The sequence below is a fragment of the Prunus persica genome, chromosome G1 (genome assembly GCF_000346465.2).
Source record: "Prunus persica cultivar Lovell chromosome G1, Prunus_persica_NCBIv2, whole genome shotgun sequence".
Lineage (NCBI taxonomy): Eukaryota > Viridiplantae > Streptophyta > Magnoliopsida > Rosales > Rosaceae > Prunus > Prunus persica.
This window is the reverse complement of record NC_034009.1, coordinates 6300219-6323187: the sequence shown is the minus strand read 5'-3', so window position 1 is coordinate 6323187 and position 22969 is coordinate 6300219. Positions and strand designations below refer to the sequence as shown.

Here is a 22969-nt window from a genome sequence, read left to right as displayed (position 1 = left end):
TGAGAGAGAGAGAACAAATAATGGAACATTATGTAAGAAAGATTTGAGATTTCATGGATTGTTGTTTCCTTGATGCAAATTAGTGAGAGAATAACTTAATTCCAATAAGTTTCAAGTGTGCTTTTGTTATCACATCAAAGTAATGATTAAGTTGGTGTATGTGGTAAATATGTATTGAACTTTTCTGTAGTTAATTGCCACATGTGAGCTATGTAACACACATCCAATAAACTTTGGTCCAAAAGCAACATACTTCAACTTTTCTTCCGCATGTTATACAATACCTTAGAGGCTACAATTAGAATATCACAAGATCTTATAACTTTTCGAATCGTGTACTCTCTTATCCAAGAAAAAATAAATCATCACATCAATACATATCTTCTAGAAATGAAAGCAATTTTTAATATATGACACTAGACCAATTATATGTGACAATGAAATTATTCTCATTAATTTGTGTGTATATACCCTTTTAAAATCTTATATGATTACCTTTTAGTATTGGGTCACATTACGTAAGAAATTAGTTAATGCTAATCGTATCAAAGTAAAATTATCTCTAAAAAAAAATTGTAATGTTACCAAACTGTGAATCTAAAACACGCATCACCTACATCATCAATTATCCAAATTTACATCTAGCAACATAACTAATGAAACCCCATGTTAGAATTTGACAATCTAGGTAGCTATAGGAAGAATACAATTATATAAATAATATTGTGTGTGTATGAGAGAGAGAGAGAGAGAGGCATGGCCCCCAACACCACCAAGGAGATCCCAATAATAATTTGAAAACCAAATTAAGTTGAGCGATAATGCATCATGCTGCATGTATAGCAGCAGCTTCAGGTACCACATACCCTGCTCTTGCTTGCTCTATAATTGCTTGTCATAATAAAGACTCATAGTAAAGATATGAATTAATATTCACAATCCGATTTCATTTTGGTTTCATGCATGCAGCATGACACGTACGCATCACATTTATAAATAATTGATATTATTTTGTAGAGTACACGTGTCGTTGAGATGACATGCACGCATGTGGATGCCATTACCAAATCTATCCTCTCGCAGACAATGCCACCACTCCCACCGTCTCTCCCCGCCTCTCTCTCTCTCTCTCTCTCTCTCTCTCTCTCTCTCTCTCTGAATTGTTTGGATGCTAATAAGGTCACGTAGCAAGCAATATGCCGAGCTATAATGACATCTCCCCCACTGGCATCTTGGTCACGTTCTTCGTCTCTCTTCTTATGTTCTATGAGCATTTTGAACGTATATATATCAAATTGTTAACAATGAAATTGCCTAATAATAAATTTTGTATAAGATTCTCTTTGAAGATGGTTGCCAAGAAGCAAAATGTTCAAATATATAACAAAAGCCTTAAAAAGGGCTGATGAGGGCAGAACAAGACTGAAGGGCAACTGGCGTGACATTTGACACATGGCTGGCAGCCCCAAAATCATAGTTGTGGTTAAAAATGGAAGGGCGCCCGAGAGGTGCGAGTTGTCCTGGCATGAGGCTTCGGTGTTAAGCAAATCAAGAGGATGAGGAAGAGAGGAGGTATATTTTTACAGAGGGAGGGAGGGACAAAAAGAAATGACACGCGGCAAAGGAAGGGAGGATCTGAAATGATTTTATTTACGAGTGTCCTACTATTATGGGTCACGGTGTTTCTTTTCTCTCCCTCTTGCTTCCCCACATTCATACACATCACATACCCTCTCTCTCTTCTCCCTCTCTCTCTCTCAAAAATCATGTAATAAAGTAATGGCTTTCTTCGGTCAACAGACCCAAAAGAGAAGAGAAGATGATATGAGAAGAGAGAGAAATATAGACACACACACCGCTCAGTCATCCCATCAAAAGCTTCCACTTTGCTTTCTCTGCTCTCTCTCTCTCTCTCTCTCTCTCTCTCTCTCCCCATTTATTCTACTATTTAATCTCCCCTTACTCATAAAACAAAAGAATCTCGATCCTCGTGCAACCCTAAATATCACTCTCTCTCTCCTCCTCCCTCTTTTATTTCATTCATTCGTTCATCTCTTTCTTCATCCACCCCATCAAAGTTCTACTACTACTTCTAGTCTTTAAGTCTTCTGCTAATATCACCTCCTCAATATCTGTGTCTCAAAGCGAACTGAACCCTTCCCATTTACCTTATAACTTTGACATTCACTCTCTATCTTTCTCTTTCTGTGAAAGAAAAAAAACCCACACGTCTCTGAATATTTTGCTCTATTTCCAAAGACAAAGAAAACCCACAACCCAACACATACATCTCTTTCCACCATCATCAAAACAAATTGGAACACTCAAAAAACATGGATTCTTCTCCTCAGAACTGGCTCCTCGGCTTCTCTCTTTCCAACCACTCTCATCACCGTCACCCTTCCCATGATCTCTCCCTCTTCGAGGCCTTCACCTCCTCCCCCTCTCAGACTTCAGGTCCCCAAAAATTTCTCTCTCTCTTAAATAATTACTAATCTATTTTTTCTAATTAAATTCACCCAAGTCTATTTTAACTTAACATCAACTATTTTTCATGTTCTTGCTCTTGCAGCTCATCAACAACAAGATCACTCAAACCCTGGCGGTGCAACTCCTCCTTCTCCAACCGACCTCTCAATCTTCAGCTCCGGCGTTCGCGGCCCCAAGCTCGAGGACTTTCTCGGCGGCTCCACCGCCACACCGACCTCCCTCGCTCACTTCTCTGGTACTAGTGCTGCTGCTGATCACCACCATAATCACCAACAAACTGCTCCTCTTGCTTTGTCCGAAAACGAGATTTACGACTCCGAACTCAAAACCATAGCCGCTAGTTTCCTCCGCGGTTTCTCCAGCCCCGCCACCGCTGCCGCCTCCAGTGTCCAAACAACCAAACCCCAAAACCTGGTCCCTCTCGCCTCATCCGAACTCACCCCCAAAAAAACCGCCGACACCTTCGGCCAACGCACGTCCATTTACCGCGGTGTAACAAGGTAAAAAGGAAATAACTGCTCTTAACCGCCTCAGCTACAAGAAGTTTAGTTGATATCTTTATGAATTTTTATGTATCTATAATTATTTTTGAGAATATTTGCTTATTATTATTGTTATTGATAATTTTTATTTTGGGGTTGGTGGTGGTGGGTTTGAATTTTTAGGCACAGGTGGACCGGAAGATATGAAGCGCATCTGTGGGATAACAGTTGCAGAAGAGAAGGACAAAGTAGGAAAGGCAGACAAGGTAATTTCCATTTTCTTCATTTTTTATTTTCCTCACCATGTACCAATCTTCCTAGGGTTTTAAGGTTCTTCGCCCCTGTTTGATTCTAACGTGCGCCTAAGGTGTACGACAGTTGCTTTAAATCCAATGGGTCCACTGGATCCATTACTGGGTCTAGCTCTGGCAACGGTCCCGATCATTCAGAGCAAATGAGCAGAGAAGGGCTCAGACCTCAGATTGAGATTAGATCTTCTGGTCTGTGGCACCTAAGGCGCACACTAGGCACAAAGCAGCCGGCTCTGCTATCGTGCACATTGTGTTTAATTTCATGAGTGGTGAAGATTCTGATGTGGGTTTGCTTTTTTGTGGCATGTACATGACGCAAATGATTGCTGCTATGGATATGCTTTAATCATCATCATCATCATCATCATCAACTTCTCTGCAGTTTATTTGGGTGAGTTTTTACTGGTGGCCTTTTCTATATAACTATTTGCCCATTATTAATTAAAATCATTATTTTCAAGTACAAGGATGGATCGTGATCAAGTTTTAGTTGGATTAGATAGATTCACTCTAGATTTTGGTCACTGTATCAGAAAAATATTCTTTGCACGAATGCACCAAATCATGGCTCAGATTTTTATTTATGAAAAAGTAATTAAATTAAATAAATACTTATCTAAATTATTGAAATTGTTTTGTAATAATATTTATAGGTGGATATGATAAAGAAGAAAAGGCAGCAAGAGCCTACGACTTGGCAGCTCTCAAATACTGGGGTCCGACTACAACCACAAACTTTCCGGTGAGATCAGCGGCCGGCATGCAATATATGTTTCAGTTTAGGATTTTTTTTTTTTTTTTTTTTCTTCTTGAAAAGCTTTGATCTAACTTTGTCATCAATTTCGAAGGTTTCTAACTATGAGAGGGAACTGAATGAGATGAAGAACATGACTAGGCAGGAATTTGTCGCTTCTCTTCGAAGGTAAATAATAAATATTTACAAGTTGTCGATTACTTTTTTTTAAAATTTAAAATTAATACTTTTTCTTGTTGCTGGGTTTTTAGAGGTTTTTTTTTATAGTTATTTTTTATATTGCAGGAAAAGTAGTGGATTTTCTAGAGGAGCTTCTATTTACAGGGGGGTCACAAGGTTTGTAGTTTACCTTTTGTTGATATTAATATATATATTTTTTTTCATCTAATTAAAATCCAATATTTTATTTCAGGCACCATCAACATGGTAGATGGCAGGCAAGAATAGGAAGGGTTGCAGGCAACAAAGACCTCTACCTTGGCACTTTCAGTAAGTCCTTCACTTTTTCCTTTTAAAAATTTCACAATCAAGACTTTGTGTTGTTAACTAATGAAGACTTTAATTTTTGCTTTGAACAGGCACCCAAGAAGAAGCTGCTGAGGCCTATGACATTGCTGCCATCAAGTTCAGAGGCCTAAACGCCGTGACCAACTTCGACATGGGCCGCTACGACGTGAAGAGCATTGCCAACAGCAACCTTCCCATAGGAGGAATGTCCGGAAAATCGAAGAACTCGTCGGACTCCGATAGCAAGAGCATCGAAGGTAACCGTTCAGCGGACGATCGAGATCTCTCCTCTGCATCCTCTGTGACCTTTGCATCTCAGCAGCCTAGTTCCTCCACACTGAGCTTCGCAATTCCCATCAAACAAGACCCATCAACAGATTACTGGTCCAACATTTTTGGGTACCACCACAATGCCAAGAACCCTAGCCCTGTCTCAGTTGCACCATCATCCTTGTTCCAATCTTGTACGACCAATGTGCCCTATGGCAACAATTCCTCACAAATACCCTTCAACATGGACTTCTCAGTCTCAGCCACCTCTAGCACTTCTCCCTCTGAAACCAACAACGGGTACTTTGGTAATTACAATGCCCATGGTCAACAACAACAACAACAAGACCAAAGTACAAGTGGTACAAATTCAATCCCATTTGCTACACCCATTGCTTTAAATAGCAACAATGGATTTGAAACTTCTTCTGGTTATGGAAGCTGGATTGGGCCAAGTCTTCACACATTTCAGACCCATGCAAAGACCAATCTCTTTCAGACACCAATTTTTGGCATGGAATAATTTTAGCAGCTGAGATCACGAGGAGATGAAGATGAGGACCTCTACAAAAAAACTATGAAAAGTGAAGGAAGGACAAAAGGAAGAAGACAATGTTTGGAGTTTGCATGCACATGTGGGGGTCAAAAAAACTTTAGTTGAATCAGAGATGAGATGGACTGACAGGCATAGGTCATAATTTGACACAGGAGAGCTCAGCTCACACTGTACTAACTCTACTTCTTTTGCTGAGATGGTGCTTCTTACCTTTTCTTTTTTGTAATTTTTTTTTTCTTTCTGTTCTTTTAGCTTTTTCTTTTTCTTTCTACTGACATGATTCTATATATGGGTATAATGAAAAAGAAATCCTTTTGTAATCCTTTGTTCTTGCTTGTTACTACCACACAAGTTTTCCATGTGAAAAAAAAAAAATGAATGAAAAAGAAATATCTATTTCAAAAGTTTCTTTTGTATGAATTATGTTAATTTCTCGTAATGTTTAGGAGGAGAATAAATCCAGTCTGGGAGCGCAACTCAAAGGAGAAATACTTTCCTATTTCCACACTTCATTCTCTCTTAAGTAATATGAAGAAAGAGAAAAAATAGGACAATGAAACGTAAATAGAGAAGTTTCCTCTCAACTCAAAAAGGGATAATGAATAATTGAGTGGCCAAACTTTAGGAGTCCCGCTCCTCTCAACTAAAACAGTGAAGTAAACTGTAGAACATGCTTCTTAGTGTTCTCTTGTGATCAACTTTATCAATCGTTAAATTTCCAATCTGACAACATAACATAAACATCATCGATTGTATGTCGTTCACGATGAAATATTGGGATTCGAAGTTCACATGAACTATTAGTCCAAAAATTGACAACAAAATGGAAAAAGAAAATGTTTCCAAAATATATATATATATATATATATATATATATATGAAACTGACCCCACAGAGAGTACATGCTCGTACTAAATTATCAATACTTATAAAAGTTTATTAGGGAGGTTTTGGTTAGGATAAAATGACTTTATTATATACTTTAGCAACTCAAATCAATACAAATAATTCTGGAAAAGTAACAATAAATACTCAATTAGATTGATTCCTGGTAGCTTTACTTTTGCCTAAAATTCTCTTGTATATGCAAAAAAGGCGTTCCACTCTTTTGAGTCGTAAAGACTGTTGGGCAAGAATGGCTTGACCAAAAAGTGAGAAAGCCAAAATTAAGATAACAGACTTTAACAAGATGATAATAATATGCAAGAGGACAAGAACAAAACCCATCTTGCATGTTTTGGGGTGAGCTTTTTGGTTGATCAGCTCCCGAATATAAAGAATCCTGTCTTTTCTTGTCTCTCATAAGATGATGGCATGCAGTCCTTTCCTTTGCATCTTTCGGCGCCCATTAGATATTTGAACCACCTAGCTCCCCTCATCTTTGACCATAATGTTGAGGTTTGACCATACATATGCATACACACATAAACTCGTTCAAGTGTGCATGAGATGCATTACTTCAAGGTGCAGAATATATAAATCACTACTGCTTAAAAACTATAGACTCAATTCAAAGCCCTAATTCTGAGAGGGAGATTCGAACTACGTCGGGTAATAGTTTCGTAATTATCGATATAAATATAATATTTTGATAGTTTAACAACATAACATGTTATATATCTGATTATAACGATAAAGAGCAATACGAGAATTGGAATTATTTCTAGCCAAGATTTGTCAATGGTCATGGCTTTTCCTTCCCAAAACCACACCAAATTCTGAATGAACGATACATGAAGATCTTAGTTTCAGGCCATTGGAGAATGTAATAACTAAACTCTATGGCGTCATCTTGGATTATAAGATTGTGTGCCGAATTTGCCTTGCGGCTTCACCTAATGCAACAACAATTGAATGTTGTATAGCTTCTGGATATATGTATCGATTAAAAAAATTTGCATTGTATGAATAGTATAGGAAGCTGGGCGTCACAATGGTCCAATATGTACAATTTCAGCTAAGTCTACGATCATGACACCCAAACTATTGTCTAGGATTGGCCCAAATATTGGTCAAACATATTGATTAAGATAGTTGTCTTGCAATCTGCAAAACAAAAGTTAAGGAAGAAAGTTGTCGGGAATGATTCAAATGTTGTGTCAATCAAATATATATATATATATATTTTCTTTTTTGATGTTTGAGTTTCGACAAATTAAAGTGTTGTGTTGGGCTAGCTAGTGAGTAGTTTTATAGGCAATACCTATCAATAGGGAGGGATAGTTGCCTCTTGACAGCAGCATAACATATTGTCCTAGTAATTCTTCTCCTATACTTGTATCAGAGAAAGAATCACGTTGTTAGCTAATTACTATCGTGTGACGGTTGATGTGTTATTTTTCGTAATAAATACTGACGTAATTTTTATTTATTTAAATTAAACTATATTAATTATTAACGAATTAACGTGAACATACCATATTATATATCACGTTTTTAATAAATGTAAAAATGTGATACAAATGAACTTATTGGGTCTGCAAATGTGGTCCCCCGTGCCTTATTCATGTTATCATGCTCGTGCATATTGAACTCAAATCAGATACTTTGAGTAACTCTCGGAGATGCTGTTGATTTTTTAAACTCCTTGAAGTAAGCAACCTCTCTTTTGTGAGAGTTTTATTCGTACTGTTATGGCTTGGTTTTTTCAAGTTTTATCTATTTTTAATGGAGGAGTCCTAAATTGTCTTAACTTTGATATTAGATCACTTCGTTATTATAATGGCCATTTGTGACTAATTTATATTGGCCCTTTGTGGTTAGTGGCTTTTTTGGCTGAATTATAAATGCAATCTTAGAATTTCTTTATATAAAAGAACTACTAGGGGAAGGGGGTTTCTAACACACACATTATCAAAGATACTATAATGGTTCGAACCTGAGACTGCAAGTTGATGCCCTTTTCCACTAGGCTAGACTTCGTTGAAAAATTAATGTTTTTCTTCGCTATGCATTTCATTGAATTCTAGAAATTCTTGTACAAAATTAATGGAGGAAATCCAGTACTTTGCAATCAAGCCAAAACTAATATACCATGATTGTCTCTAGTACTGGATGGCCCTTTGATTAAAAGGGAAAAAAAAAACACAAAAGAAAAGAGAAGAATCTCAGTGATGAGCGCTAGCTAGCTCAAGCTAGCATATAGAAAAGTGGACCCAATACCCGAATATTAGTGATTTAAAAGTTTTGTAATGTACAAGAAAAACGTTGCAAATTAAAAAATAAGTGAAAGGGCACCAAACCCTTTGTACTGCATCTGCATGCATGTCTACCAAAAACTTTGTCTTCAAAATTGAAGGCCACCACCACTTCACCACTCAGCAGCACATGACATTACCTGAAAAGGCTACGTTTTAAAATGCAAGAAATATTAGTCAAATTCTGCAAATGATCATCCATCTACATTATATTTACCTTTTCTTTATCCCCTTTAAAAGACTTGTGGGGCTGTTTGGGGGGGACCCTTTCCCCTTGTTTCTTTGAACTTCAGTCTCCATCCTTGTTTCCCTCTCTTTCTCTTTTGGCCTACAACCAAGTTTATGTCGGCCACACCCACCTCTTACTTTTTTTTTGGGTTGCTTTGACTGACTCATCCAATTGTTAATACAGAATAATCGGTATCTTAGAGACCAAAAACACTGTTTGTTTTTGTTAATCAATGATTAAAAAGATATAGGATAGCTTCCCTTCTGGAAAATACTTGGTTCTTTACGCGTAAGGAATTATTCCTTTTTAACATGTGTGCATAAACTTTTCTTTGTTATATTTGCATATATGTGCCAAACTGTGATTAGTCTGTACGGAAAGAATGACTCTTTACATGTAAGGAGCCAAATAACATCTTCGGCATGAGCCTTGTTAATGTGTTTGGAGATGTGAACGAGTACTCGTGGATTTGAAGCACACAATAATAAAAGTAGGGCTAGTAATAATAGACTAATAGCCATCTTGAACATTGCTTTATACTCTTCCTTTTACATTCTTTAATTATTGTGCGGGAGTAATTATTGTAATAATTTGTGGATGCTGTTCGCTAAGTATATAATAATCATGGGGCAATGAGGCCGCACGTGCTGGCTGACTGGGGTTTTCGGCGACGTGTGCGGTTGAATGTTGGACTTGGACTTGGGAAATCGAATCAATATTCCTTCACCTTCATGTACAGAGCTTCTTCTTCTTCTTTTTTTTTTTTTTTTTTTTTTTTCATTGATAAATTGATAGGATGTGGGTGTTGATAGCTGGTTCTTGAGACTGGAGATTGATCTTTTACCATTTTTAATAGTGGCCACTAGGGCAAGTAGCCTCTTTAATTTATGTACAATAATTGACCAGCCCAAACAAAACGCTGTAAATTTTCTTGTTCTACATGTTTGTTCTCATTGTTTATTCTTTTTACCCTTTTTTGTTAGGTAAAATACACATGCATCAACATGGACCTTTCAACCTCACTCTCTAGTGCTCTTCACTCTCCAATCTCAACCGTTTATTCTTGTTTTTATTTTAGTTTTTGGTTGGACGGGGCTCGAACTCTCTCATTATGTTGAAGAATTTACATGTAACGGGGATGTCATCGTGGTTGTATTCCAAGCCAATCACGTATTGTCATGTCAGAAAGTTATATTGTCATGTTGGAAAGTTAAAACACAAGACAATAGGTGATTGACTCGAGATAGAGTCATGGTGATATCCCGATATAAGTAAGTTTTTCTCCTCATTAAAAATATTCCACATTAGAAAAATTAAAAAATTTGAATATCTCCTCAAAAAACTTTTTTTGAATAACTGCTCTTAATTCACCACTTAAGCTACAAATTCCTAATTGTTTTCACCTCTCTCACACATAATAAGATTTATGATATTGTGGAATCCATTTAGAGCTCATATCATGTGACCCATGTAAGGCCTATTTCATGTGATAAAGTTAGCAAAAAAAACAATTAGGAAAAGAATTCGATTGTATAGTATTATCGAAGTTTAAACCTTTTGTGGCATTTTTGATTTATCAACTGTAAGTTGTAAGAATTATTATTATTATTATTATTATTATTATTATTTTGGGTCAAGTAAGTTGTAAGAATTGTATAGGTTGGTCTACGGCCCGTTTTACATTTGTGAAAAATGAGTCCATTAATGTTAAGAATCGAAGAAGGAAATAAATGGATCGTAACAAAAAGATCATGTAACCCAAAACCCAATTACTATAGTGCATGAATGAAACTTCATGGGTCTAGTGGCCCTAGTGACCTTATTAATGGGCTTCGACATAATAGACGGGGAGGACTATTGGGTATCATCTTCTATTACTTGTTTTTTTTGCAGGACATCTTCTCTTAATTAGAAAACCTTGGTCGCCCCCTTTTCAAGAATTCTATGGTGAGAGCTTTATATAGCGCTCTTAAGTAAGATCGTATCTCTTAATTGTTAGATTAAATTGGTTAGTCGTTAGATCAAATTAATTAGTCTGATTCAACCGTTAAGAAATAAGACCTCACCTAAGGAACCTTTTCGTCCTATCAATTGACCTCTTCGTGGCAATAAGAAATAAGCCATGCTCCTACCCAAAAAAAACTTGTCATTTATATTACCCGAGAATCCGAGATGACTGATCTTCAAGAAACCTAGTGTTAAAAAAACAAAAGCAAAAGAGAAAGTTAAAAGTAAACAAAATCAACTTTAAAAAAATGCTTTAAAATTTTGTGTACCACAAAAACGAAAAGGAAAAAAGAAAGTAAGATTTAAACAAAAAAAAAAAAAAAAGAGGGAAAACTTTAAAAACAGATCGTTGGATAAAAATTTCGTTTTTTGACAACGGAAAAATGAAAGCATGTGTTCATAATAGTTGAAAACGGAAACTAGTTTTCAAAATAACGGTGATTTTTGAAAATAACTTTAAAATATTTATTTTTTAGATTCTGTTTTCATTTTTTTATTTTTATTTTTATCCTCATTTCTCATTCACCAATTCTACATCACCACACTCTAGTCCCTAAACCGAGTATTTGGGGCCTCTTGACTTGGATTCGGCCGCTTAGGATTCTCGAATTTTCCTTTGGCTCGACACCCAAAATTCAGCAAAAAAATCATCATAAACTTGCTATGAACTCTTCGTAAGATGCACTTTCATTCTATGATCTCAAATTCACAATTTGACCTCAAGAAAAATATCATTTCCAAGTTCCACATAAATAGGTGTTACTTCAAAATTCCATTATATCTGAACTAAGTCAAAATAAAATGTATGATATGGGACTCGCCACCTTGAGCAAGCAAGCCCACTTGTTACCTGTGGCGACGGCCCTAAGACTTGTATATGTGTCCATGTGGCCACGACACTAAGATATGTATATGTGTCCACTTGTTATTTCAAATACGTTCAATCTTATGCGGTTCTAATCAATTTCAAATATCCCTGTGGCTCGGGCCCTGGCCCCGTCCCTGTCCTCGTCTCCGTCCCCGTCCCCGCTCTCATGGACCTCAAATACATTCATCCATTTAGATGTAGTACATTTGAAATTGATTTGAAATGACTATATATGGAAGGAATCATTTGAACTATATTTTATTTTCTTCCTTTCTTTCTTATCCAAATCCTGGCATACATGAATTATAATAGTTTATACAAACAGTTTTACCTTATAATTTCATCTAAATCCATAAATTTAGAATCCCTCCATCCAAATAGAAACTACATAAATAGCTCAAGCGGTTTTATTGTACTGGCCTACTCTTTAAAGTCTCAATTGGATTGAATGAAATTATCTCATGCTTTGACCAAAACCCTAATTCTCATGCATGTAGAGCTTGCAAGATAACTATTATCAGACATATATCACTCAACAGATGATAATATTATCCCTCCCTAGAGTGGCACGGTATATGTCTTTATGCCTTTGGAAACTTTAGTTATAGCATTAAAACCCAATGTTAGCTTTTATGCAATGCCAAATTGACAAATTGCCAATGATGTTGTCATTTTCTCAAATACAATGCAATTGTTGGTTAGTGAGTAAGAAGCAAAAGCAGTCAACTTGAAGCTTAACTAAACTCCATTCCTTACAATCCAGAGAATGACCAAGTCATTTTGTTGATAACATCGACATGCAAAATTGTGAATGATTGAATCTGCTACACAACATCAATTAACAGACAATTTAAATACCCTAGATGATTAGAAAGTACAACTCTCTACTGCTAAGGAAACATGTTCGCTTAAATATAGGTTTCATACCAACCACAATATAAGCTTGTTAATTAAGGACACTGCTTGCTTCTTTTTGCTACGAGGAGACATTCTTTCTTTCGGCAAATCACAATTAATTGACACATGTATAAAAAATAATTTATAAAAATTATAAAAAGAAAAATTTCTATATACATATTAGATTATAATTGACATGAAAATAGGAGTTTCCATTTATGAGAGAATATGACAAATATTTTCCCCCACTTAATACCATCCTCAACCCTCAGATTCTTTGGCTAAGATGGCACGTGCCACGTGTCATTCTTGCATGTGTAATGTGCAAAGAAGGATAAGAAAAAAAAAATGATGATGATATGCTAATTGCCAATTTCTCCACTTCACTCTGAAGAGGAATGAAATAATAGGAATCTATGGCAGCACTCAAACGACTATAGTCCTAATCCCAACTATCCAAGGGCCACGGATTCAAGATTAAGACAAAACTTAGGTCCAATTAACCCACTAATCTCACTGGAAAACAAATCAATGGTCCCAAGGCAAACCAATCAATATGTGGAAAGTGAAGGGTATTTTGGGAAGGAAAATACAAACAGTAGAAAGGACAAAGTATGGAGTGGTGGGGCCTACCATAATTGGATCTCCAAGTCGCCAAGTACTAAAATCCGAGGGTTTCCTTTGCGTCATGAACAATCATCCAACATATATAAAGTTTTAAACCAACTTACCAGCCGGATTTTAAAATTCCAATCCAACGTTCCAAATCCGTTCTTCATTTACAAGCAGACAAGCGCGGACCGCCTTTTCTTGTGTCTGATTGTCTACGTATTTTTCGATTTTTTTTTGTCAAGCAGGTTTGGCTCGGCTAAAGATTAAGCCACAGGTTCAGATTTGTTGTTATACCTACTACTGATACACAGAACGTTTATACATACAAAGAAATTATTGTGTGTATCTAATACACCACGTGATATATATCAAAAATCATAAATCTTAGTAAACTCTAGATGTTAAATTATGAACTTAAACTTGGTACATGTGTGTTATATGTAATTTGGATCGATTCGATATACAATATCAATATGCTATATGGTAGAAACGGAATCAACGGATAGACTGAGACACTCAATATTGATGAAGTATTTGGTGCTCGAGTTTATTAATCCCACAAACATCGAGTGTTTTGTTGAATCATTAATCATTAAGGATTAGGGCTTTTGAAGTGTTTAGCAGCTATAGCTAGCCAAGCTCACGCTTATTAAGCCAAGCTAAGGCAAGTTGGAAGTAAATCATGCACACGGTTAAGAATATAAAATTGGACAGGGGATGAAGGTGAAGACAAAAAAATAATAGAGATGGGTATATGCCTATAATAAACTAATATTCATCAATTCTTGGAGCAAACCTTATATATAGTGCCAACCCAACCCCATGTGTTTTTCACATGCTACTCTAGAGAAAAGCCTAATCAAAGCTCCAATACTACACGAGCTCCTAGCTAGAAACCCTAGCTAAAAATCTGTATTGTGAATGGCAGGACCTGAAGTACTCACAAAAACTACAACTGCAACCAGCCGCCCCACCAACAACAAAACCATGGTAACCAAATCCCCATCAACTACGAAAACCGCACTTCGAAGGTACGTTGGGGTTAGGCAAAGGCCGTCTGGAAGATGGGTAGCTGAGATCAAGGACTCATCTCAACGTGTGAGGCTATGGCTAGGCACTTATGACACACCTGAAGAAGCAGCAAGAGCTTATGATGAAGCTGCCAGAGCCCTACGTGGCGAAAACGCACGTACCAACTTTGTGTCTCCAGGGCCTGCTACGAACCCCAACTCAAGTCCATTGGTCTCTTCTGTTTCCAATGGGGGCTTTATGTCGGGGTCTGATGGCAGACATGGCGGCACAGGGGGGCTTAGCTTCTCTTCCTTAAAGGCCAAGTTAAGCAAGAACCTCCAAAGCATCATGGCTAGGAGTAGTGATCATAACAAGTCATCCAAGAGTAGGGTGAGTGATCACTTCACTTTTGCAAGTATTTTCCACTTCAGGAAATACCAATACCAAAACCCAATAAACCCTTCAATTGATATGAAGAATATCGAGAAAGTGGTGCAGCCTAGCATCATTGTGCCTCATAACGGAGAAGGTAGTACTAGTACTGAGCCTTCCTCTTGGGAAAGCTCTAGTATCTCAGACTGCAGTGCGGAGTGGGCTCACGGGTTCAGGCAAGCCGGGGTGGACTCAGAAGGGTCTGAAATTGGGGAAGGGAACATTATGGACCAACTTATGGGGTGGATAGATAGCCCAGATAATCAGATGGGCAGTAGGATTAGTGTTGGTGATGATGATAGTGAGGAGGGGTCAAGGAGTAAGAGGTTCAAGGTTTCTTCTTCAGTCATGGTGCCTCCAACATTTAGCACTGGATCTCCATTTAATAATATTAATGGAGAAACTTCAAACTAAGGCAGGAGGGTGCATGTCAAGATATATGCAAGCGTACTTCTTTGCCAATTAAACTAGGGCAACATGGATAAGCCTTCTTCACAAAGGCTGATAAGTTAGCCAATGAGAAGTTTGTTGTTGTTGCATGCTGTTGTGATGAGTGATGTCTCAAAGCTAGAAAAGTGCTGCATCAAAGGAATTAATGTACAGAAGAGAGAGAGAGAGAGAGAGAGAGAGAGAGAGAGAGAGAGAGAGAGAGAGAGAGAGAGAGAGAGAGAGAGAGAGGAATAAAAAGATTTTAATGACTAGATCATGAGATATTGTCTGTTTCCAAATGAAATGACCAAGTTTGGTGTTAATGTCAAGGAATAAGTTAAAATCAAAGTAGAAGACAAGTCTCGTGTACTTTTTATATTGTTTAGAGTTTTAATTAAAGGCGCATTCCAAACAAACCAACATCACACATAGATAAGTGACAAGAATAAAAAGGTGCAGTACATCTCTATCTCCTGGATTATTGAACTTAGCCATTGATGAGGTCCCTCTTCAGTCCAAATGAAAGCATCAGCACAACAAAGTACTGCAAATCTTGCAAGTTGATGCACCCTACGGCATCTTCATCAGGCAGGGTTTATATTTTCTGATATTTTAATTAGTAAAGTTGACACACCATGGCCACCTCATGAGCATCAACTTCAACAATGCATTAGTAAATATGTCGAATCTAAAACCAGTCATAACCCTGCCACTAGGGCCAATAATTATGTCAGGCGGCCTTTGTTTGGCAAGCTGCTATAAGTTTTTGATGATATCTTTTGTCTAGGCAAATTCATACACTTGTTTTGCTTATTCATCTACTTGGGTTAAAAACCTCCAGTAATTTGTCATTGCCACCATGACTTCCCCATAAGCTCGATTCGGATAATGATCGTCTTGCTTAACCTGTATATATCTTTGGTGTAGTGTTTTGTATTAAGTTTCCAACATTCATGGGAAGAAAATCGTTGAAGAATAGCAGAGATCCGATGGATAAGAAAAATGAAGTAGATGGCAGGGGTAGCAGACATTTCCATTTTCCCATTTGTATACTTATCAAATACATGTTACTCTACTATAATTCCAAGTACGAAAAGGGTGCATGAATTGCATTTAGTTCTAAACATACAAAGGCCCAATATTCTTGAACAATTCTTAAATATTCATAAATAAATAACAAAACTATCAAAAATTTGAAAACAAAATAATAAAACAGGAGAAAAATCCTAGACATTCTGTCGATCCCATAAGGTTGAATTTGCTACTTTTCTGGATTGCTGCTGAAAGATCGAAAACAATAACATGCTGGCTATTTTAGTGTGAAGCAACTTGCTTGAGTGCGAATTCCTAATTGGCCATATATATCACCCTACATCAATATATTTCAAAAACAACTACTTGCCACAGAGATCGAAAACCTTCTGTCTATCTCATACACCACTGTGACATGCATGCCGATGTGGAACAATACCCTAAATTCAGCATAGCATATTAGTTATAGTATACATGTTATAATTTAGGTTAATTTGATAAATTATGTCGCATATCACTGAAGGAAATCATTGCTAGGTTTCTCAACTTTCCAATGTGGGACTCTTTACCTTCACATTCTCACAATCACATGGTGTATGACGTACATATGATAATTTATACATATTTATACTTTCAATAAGATGAATTCAACCAGGTTTACCATCCATTTTGTTTACTATATTTCTAATAGAAGTAAATAAGGAATTCTTAATACAAATGGAAAATTTTAGGGAAAGCTTGATCGATTCAGGTGTAGATGTATTTATAGGGTTACAACTCTATGAACAGAAACTGATAATAATTAAGATGAAGTTAAGGATGAGATTAGTAAATACTGTTCACTTAGCTTTACTCTTACCTATTCTTTATAGCATCAGTTTTTTTATATCCAAAAATGGAACCAAACTGAAGTAAGTCTGCTTTCGGTCGGGGACTTCCTGGGCAGTTGATGCAGAGATTTGTAGGAAAGAGAAGCACGGTAAGAACTTTAGTATCGATGTGGTACCGGCCGAAGGTACTCCAATATTTGAATTAGCACAAATGTGATTTGATGAGTTGATTCGACAAAGTAACAATACACGTACAAATTAACTATTATCTGGTGTATTGGAGTGAGTGCCTATTTATAGGCAAGGAGTGGGAGGCACCTCTTGTGATTTCTTCAATGTCATACTAGTAGAATCACTTGTCATAACGACATGCATCCCTCATGTTTAGCGGCACTGCAAGTGCCTTGGTCAAAGCGACACGACATGTGACTTGCTGAAGGGGAGCTGTGCTCTTTCCTTATGTTGAAGGTATCTGCCTCGTCCCTTTCCGAAGGGAGGTTCGGTGTGGTCACGTGGTTCTGCAAAGGACAAGTTATTGAAGAATATGAAGTTTCATATCGAAAACTTGACAAAATCAAATATACGTACCATATAATGAATGGTTCAACTATACCAATGACACAAATGTCTTTTGTGATAACAACTCCACACCTACTGGGCTATGTAGGTAGTTAAGTTCGGAATAATAACGGTGTTGCTAGTAGTTCGTCGTTGATTCGTCTCTCTGAAATTTAACACATGTTAGGCGATTCCAAGCTCACTATAGGCTTTTGACATGCATGATCGTCATCCTACCGTTGGATCTTTATCAATAATGCTCGATCAGATATTGTATAAACAAGTTTCAGTAATATTCTTTCTTCGTTTTTTAAATATTTTTTGCAAGAGGTAATTCACTACCTAAATAAATGGTTTAAAGCAAGAAATGGGTTTTCATGTTTCATACAGGTCAAGGCCAAGCCCGCTAACTACTGGTTGGTTTGACATTGGATAAGACCAAATTGAATGGGCCTCTGAGCTATTGCTCAAGTAATGAGGACCTGCAGCCCCTCATAATCAATGTTTAAACCAGAAATTAAATATCCCTCTTGGGGGATCTAGGAACTGTCTACGTTCATGAATTAGGCTGTGCCAAAAGAATTCATCGACTTAATCATTGATTAAAGAGAGGCGTGAACACAGGGAAGTTTTTTTTTGCCAAACTTCGGCATGGTCATAATGACTTTCTTGGCTTTGAGTCTGAACTTTGTACCAAAATTGACCCGACTAATTTGTATTTGGAATTCAGGGTGTGTTTTGGTAAGTGTAATAATTTAATAAATAACATCACCATCGGACTATTTGGAAATGAGACTTTTGTAGTGTTAAGCTCTAGGGCAATGGAGGTAATTAAAGAAAATGAACTAATGCATAGAAAATGTCAAAGTAAGAGCTTGCCCTGCCGTCAAGCTCTCAAAAATTTGTAGGCTTGGGAAGAAAAAAATGATATTCTTTTGTCAAAAGCTGGCGTCTAGTGCACTCAAGAAACTGTTTGCTTGCTTGATCATGCTGTCTTGTATGCACTTTTAGCCAAAAGCAAATAAATGGAGTAATCGCCACTCACTTTGATGGTCTCTCTCAATGATTCTTTACACACTCTTATGGATAATAGTTTATCATCATTTATGGACATACACTAACCCTCTTTTTTTTTTTTTTTTCTTTTTTATTATTCTCGTGTTATAATATAAGTAGATATTTATTGATATCATACTCTAAAATGTGTGAAATATCAACATCATCGTCCATACATATTATACCAAGGGCAACAGTGTCGGCAGCATAGTGCTGGTCTCTAAGTACACATGAGAAATTGAATAATCCCGTAATATCATTACAACCCAGAATCACACACAAGAACGCAATTGCCATTCCCATGAAACCATGCAATCATTTCATAATTAATAATTAATTAATTAATTGTCTACAAGGACCACATAGATGAAAGGAAACAACACATATAAAACCATTTGCTCCTCCAAGTGGCTGAGGTAGTGGATTTGTTGTTGTTTAATGAATTTCTTGTTCCTATTATTATTATTTACTTTACCAGCTGCAGTTTCAGTGCAGAGCAAACTGGAAATTACCAGTTTACCGTCAGCATGGTGGTGTTAATATTTTTCGCCTTGTCTGCGGGAAGGAAGTAACTAATATTAAACTCCATGTTGCAGTGAAAGTGCAACGGGTCTCCGCAAGTGAAGGTAACATGCAAATATGGTTCGTTTACAAGGCCACACATGGTGGCTTTAATTAAAGTGCAGGTGACTACTTTTTCCAAGGAGTAATTTATTCTAAACATTATCTATACCTAATCCAAATAATAACACTCCAATACTAGCAGTCAAGCTAGTTCAACCATTGCCCTTGCTCTGTCAACCATCGAAATTGAGGAGGGGAGTTTTCTCACACATACTGTCAAGGTGCTATAAGATTTGAATTTAAGACTATTGATTTGCAAGTTAGGGTTATTTTTCATTGGATTGGACCTCATTGACCATTGCCCTTTCTCTTAATGTTCAAGTACTTAGTACTTATTTTTTTAATCAATGAGAGATGAGAATTCAAATTTGGGGCCTCTTCTAATGCCGGGAAAGAAGAAAAATACCACTAAATTCATAGCTAAATTATATAATTTGCATTATTCGGGTTTACAAATTACAAACCTTTTAAGATTCAATTTTAATTTATCAACCAAAAATTATACTTGAAGACATTGTGTTAAAGCGTCCACTTCTTTTATAAGGCTTCTAAACCATTAGATGGACATTATAAATAAGACATTTTAAAAACTAACATATGCTCTTAGCCCTGTGAGAATTAGTATCTTATCATTGTTGGAAAATAGGCCAACAATGTATATCAAACTTACATACTTCCTCATATGAAAGTTCATCTTATATATTGACAGATAGATTGGTGCATGTCTATCATAACCCTAAAAAACCAAGTTAACTTACGAAGAAATGACGAACATGAATTGAACTCATGACCGCTTGCAAAGATACTATATTAAACAACTATTAACCGTGAAAATTCAATTTGATCGGGAATGAACCAATAATGTATATAAAAGTTACAATTAGAATACAATACTAGCCGGGGGCTAAGTTGTTGAATAATAATATCCTTGTACGACGGAGGGGGTTGAGTAGATGATCAACCGGTATAATTACCACACCAATCACTCCGTCCAGTCCATTTCTAGGAATCCATGTGGCAAAGCAGTTTTTGTTTTTTTTTGGTCGAATGCAAAGCAGTCGGTTTGATAATTGATTCCTAACACCCAGAAGAAAACAAACATAGCTGAATATTCACAACCTCTTTAATTTCATCCAACCATTTCGTATGGCGTTTTTATGACAAAATCTTAATTTGTCGGCGCCCAATTAGCGCATCTCCTTCCCCCTTATCTCCAATAATTAATCTTTTGATGGCTTTGTTAGGCATACGTCTCTTTCTCAAATATATAATTGAAAAGAATAAAATAGTTTATCTTTCAATTCTTCAACTGCTCAAAAATGTTATTGCACATGAGAACTAGGTTTGGATATATATATATATATATATATATATATAGTTTTTATTGAGGGATTTTTCAAATTAGCTTATTTGAGAGACATTTTTGCAGAGCCCACTACGTATTGTATTTCACTAATCCAAACTGTCTATTTTGTATATACTCATTCAAAGATCATCTCTACAAAAAATCACTTGAATTCTATATCATCTGAACACTCAATTGAATTATTCAAATTTTAGTACTTTTTTGAAAAAAAATTTATAAGACACAATTGAACATCAAAAAGGTTTCCGATTGTCTATATATATATATGGTGAACCATGATGTAACACCATCCTCTTATTATTTATCATGGGAAGCATAGAATTTTCTACTTAATATTTTTTCAGCTTTATTTGTATGAAAATGATACCACACAGACAATTAGGGGTGAACGTGGTGTGGTTAACCGGACCGACCGGGCAGAATTTTCCATTGTTCTTTGTGTAGCCCATTCTATGTCGTAAGCTTTTTTTTTTTTTCCTTTCTGGATATTCATAACTTCAAGACCTTGTGATGTTCTTGGAAAGAGGAGGTAAGTTTTTATCACCTCCAACCCTGATAGGAATCCATATATAAGTTGACGAAGTCAACTTGATGAGCTGGCACTATGGTTGGTTTGTTAAACATCAGTTAGGCTAGGATTAGTTGAGGGTTTGTTGGATTAGCACTATATTAGTCAAGAGAGAGTTTGTATTGTAAGGTTTGTTGAGAGAAAATATTGTATTCTATCAAGCCCAGCTAACATGACTCTACGATCTTAGGGTCAATGTGGTGTTTGATCAGCTGCCTTCAAAGTTGAAACAAAAAGTTTGACAATGTGACCTTGTGCTGAGTTATTTACACTAACACCTCTTGAGTTTGGTGTTTTCATAAAATCTCTTCAAATTTCAAAAATACGCAAACACCTATTGAGGTGTCAAATTGTTTTCACAAAACCCATTCTGTTAATTTTGCACCTAAAAATTGTTGGCAACATCAAAAAATTGCTTTAAATGACAATATTAACCTCAAATGTTAGATTGCACATACACCCATAAGGTCTAATCGTTGAATTAATTTTGTTGTTTGAAGAAATATTTTTAATAAAATCATCAATTTTAAAGGAGTGTAGTGTTAATAACTAAGCCTTCAAACAAATACATTGACCATGATAACTTTTTGGAAAAATGAAGGTTTTTTTTTTTTTTAAATAATGAAACAAAGAAAATAATAACATATGATCTCAATATTCTAAAAATTAAAACGAATTTTAACTGCCATATAAAAAGAGAAAATTGAAAAGAAGAAAAAGAAAATGTTGGGAAATCCTATGTAATTTCAAAATAAAATAAAATAATGGCTTAAGTGAGTCACGAGTCACGACCGACCGTCCTTGCCCTCAAAAGCAAAACATGTTTACGTGCCGTGAACTTACATGACTTACGCGAAGACGACACTACATCCAATCTTATCCATTGCTGTTAAATCAACTCTAAATTTAGCATCATCTGTCACCATGCAATACCACCAATAATTACCATATATAAATAAAACCCCCCCCCCCCTCTCTCCATCTTCTCCTTTTCCCCTACAGCATGTGTATATAATTCATATCAATGTCAGCAGATAATTCTTGCAATCAATTTAGGTAAACAATGATTGCAACAGAAGTACTAAGCTCACGAAATGTATTCTTAATTTGGGGTCATGCTTCATACTGCTTATGGAAATGTTGAAATGGCTTTATGTCAAAAGCGTTTCTGACAGCATTTGGTAGAAAAATTCTAAGTCATAAAAGTGCTTTCTAAGAAAAGTCATTTATGATTGCTTTTGTAGAAAGTAATTATGCTCATTTGAAGAACGTCGGAATTTTTATTAAATATCCAAGCATGGAAAAAACACTTGGAAGTGATTCCTAGAGAAGCAAAGCTTTTATGATTCAAAAACACTTACAAACTTTTTCTGCTAAATGCTAATTTTCAGAAAATGCTTACACTCTCAACACATGTACTTGTTAAAGAAGCACTTTATATTTTGATGAAAGTTACAACATTCTAAATTATTGAACTTTTGAAAATTTTGTGAAAAAAAAATTAAAGGTGCACAAGGAACTTAGATCTAATTTTTATAGTTTTCTTGGTCTTTTATGATAAAGGAATTAATACTCAAATTTGTCAATGCCAAAAATTTAGTGTCATATTTGACGAAATAAATATGGTATCACGAAACACATGACCTTGAATGCGATAGCAAAAGTTCAATTACATAAGTTACAAGTCCACTTTGTAATCACGAAACACATCACAAAATAGCATGCCATTAAACAAGAGATGCTTAGAATTAAGAAGGGCAAAATAGAGAGATATTTGATTGGTACCAACCATTGCTAAACTAGGGTTGGCATGGGGAGCACTATCATTGATTTACTGTACAATTTTATATGTTAGCGAACAAACTGTCAAACTTTAAGAAATG

The 22969-nt window shown here is 36.1% G+C and overlaps 2 protein-coding genes across 2 annotated transcripts; both read left to right on the top strand.

Moving 5' to 3' along the window:
• LOC18791311 (AP2-like ethylene-responsive transcription factor AIL5) lies at positions 1707 to 5774 on the top strand. Its single transcript, XM_020555641.1, has 9 exons — positions 1707 to 2457; positions 2573 to 2990; positions 3156 to 3238; positions 3666 to 3674; positions 3937 to 4025; positions 4132 to 4205; positions 4323 to 4373; positions 4450 to 4526; positions 4616 to 5774. Exons 1-9 carry the CDS (start codon positions 2334 to 2336, stop codon positions 5335 to 5337), a joined length of 1647 nt encoding a protein of 548 aa, XP_020411230.1. The 5' UTR covers positions 1707 to 2333; the 3' UTR covers positions 5338 to 5774.
• Positions 14102 to 15037, top strand: LOC18791619 (ethylene-responsive transcription factor ERF014). Its single transcript, XM_020564876.1, has one exon. The coding sequence runs from the start codon at positions 14102 to 14104 to the stop codon at positions 15035 to 15037; it is 936 nt and encodes a 311-aa protein (XP_020420465.1).

Excerpts from the sequence above, each read along its gene's own strand:
- LOC18791311 (XM_020555641.1), top strand. The coding sequence starts at position 2,334 with ATGGATTCTTCTCCTCAGAACTGGCTCCTCGGCTTCTCTCTTTCCAAC. Across the intron at positions 4,374-4,449 it reads ATTTACAGGGGGGTCACAAG|GCACCATCAACATGGTAGAT; the intron begins GTTTGTAGTTTA and ends ATTTTATTTCAG. Across the intron at positions 4,527-4,615 it reads CCTCTACCTTGGCACTTTCA|GCACCCAAGAAGAAGCTGCT; the intron begins GTAAGTCCTTCA and ends TGCTTTGAACAG.
- LOC18791619 (XM_020564876.1), top strand. The coding sequence starts at position 14,102 with ATGGCAGGACCTGAAGTACTCACAAAAACTACAACTGCAACCAGCCGC.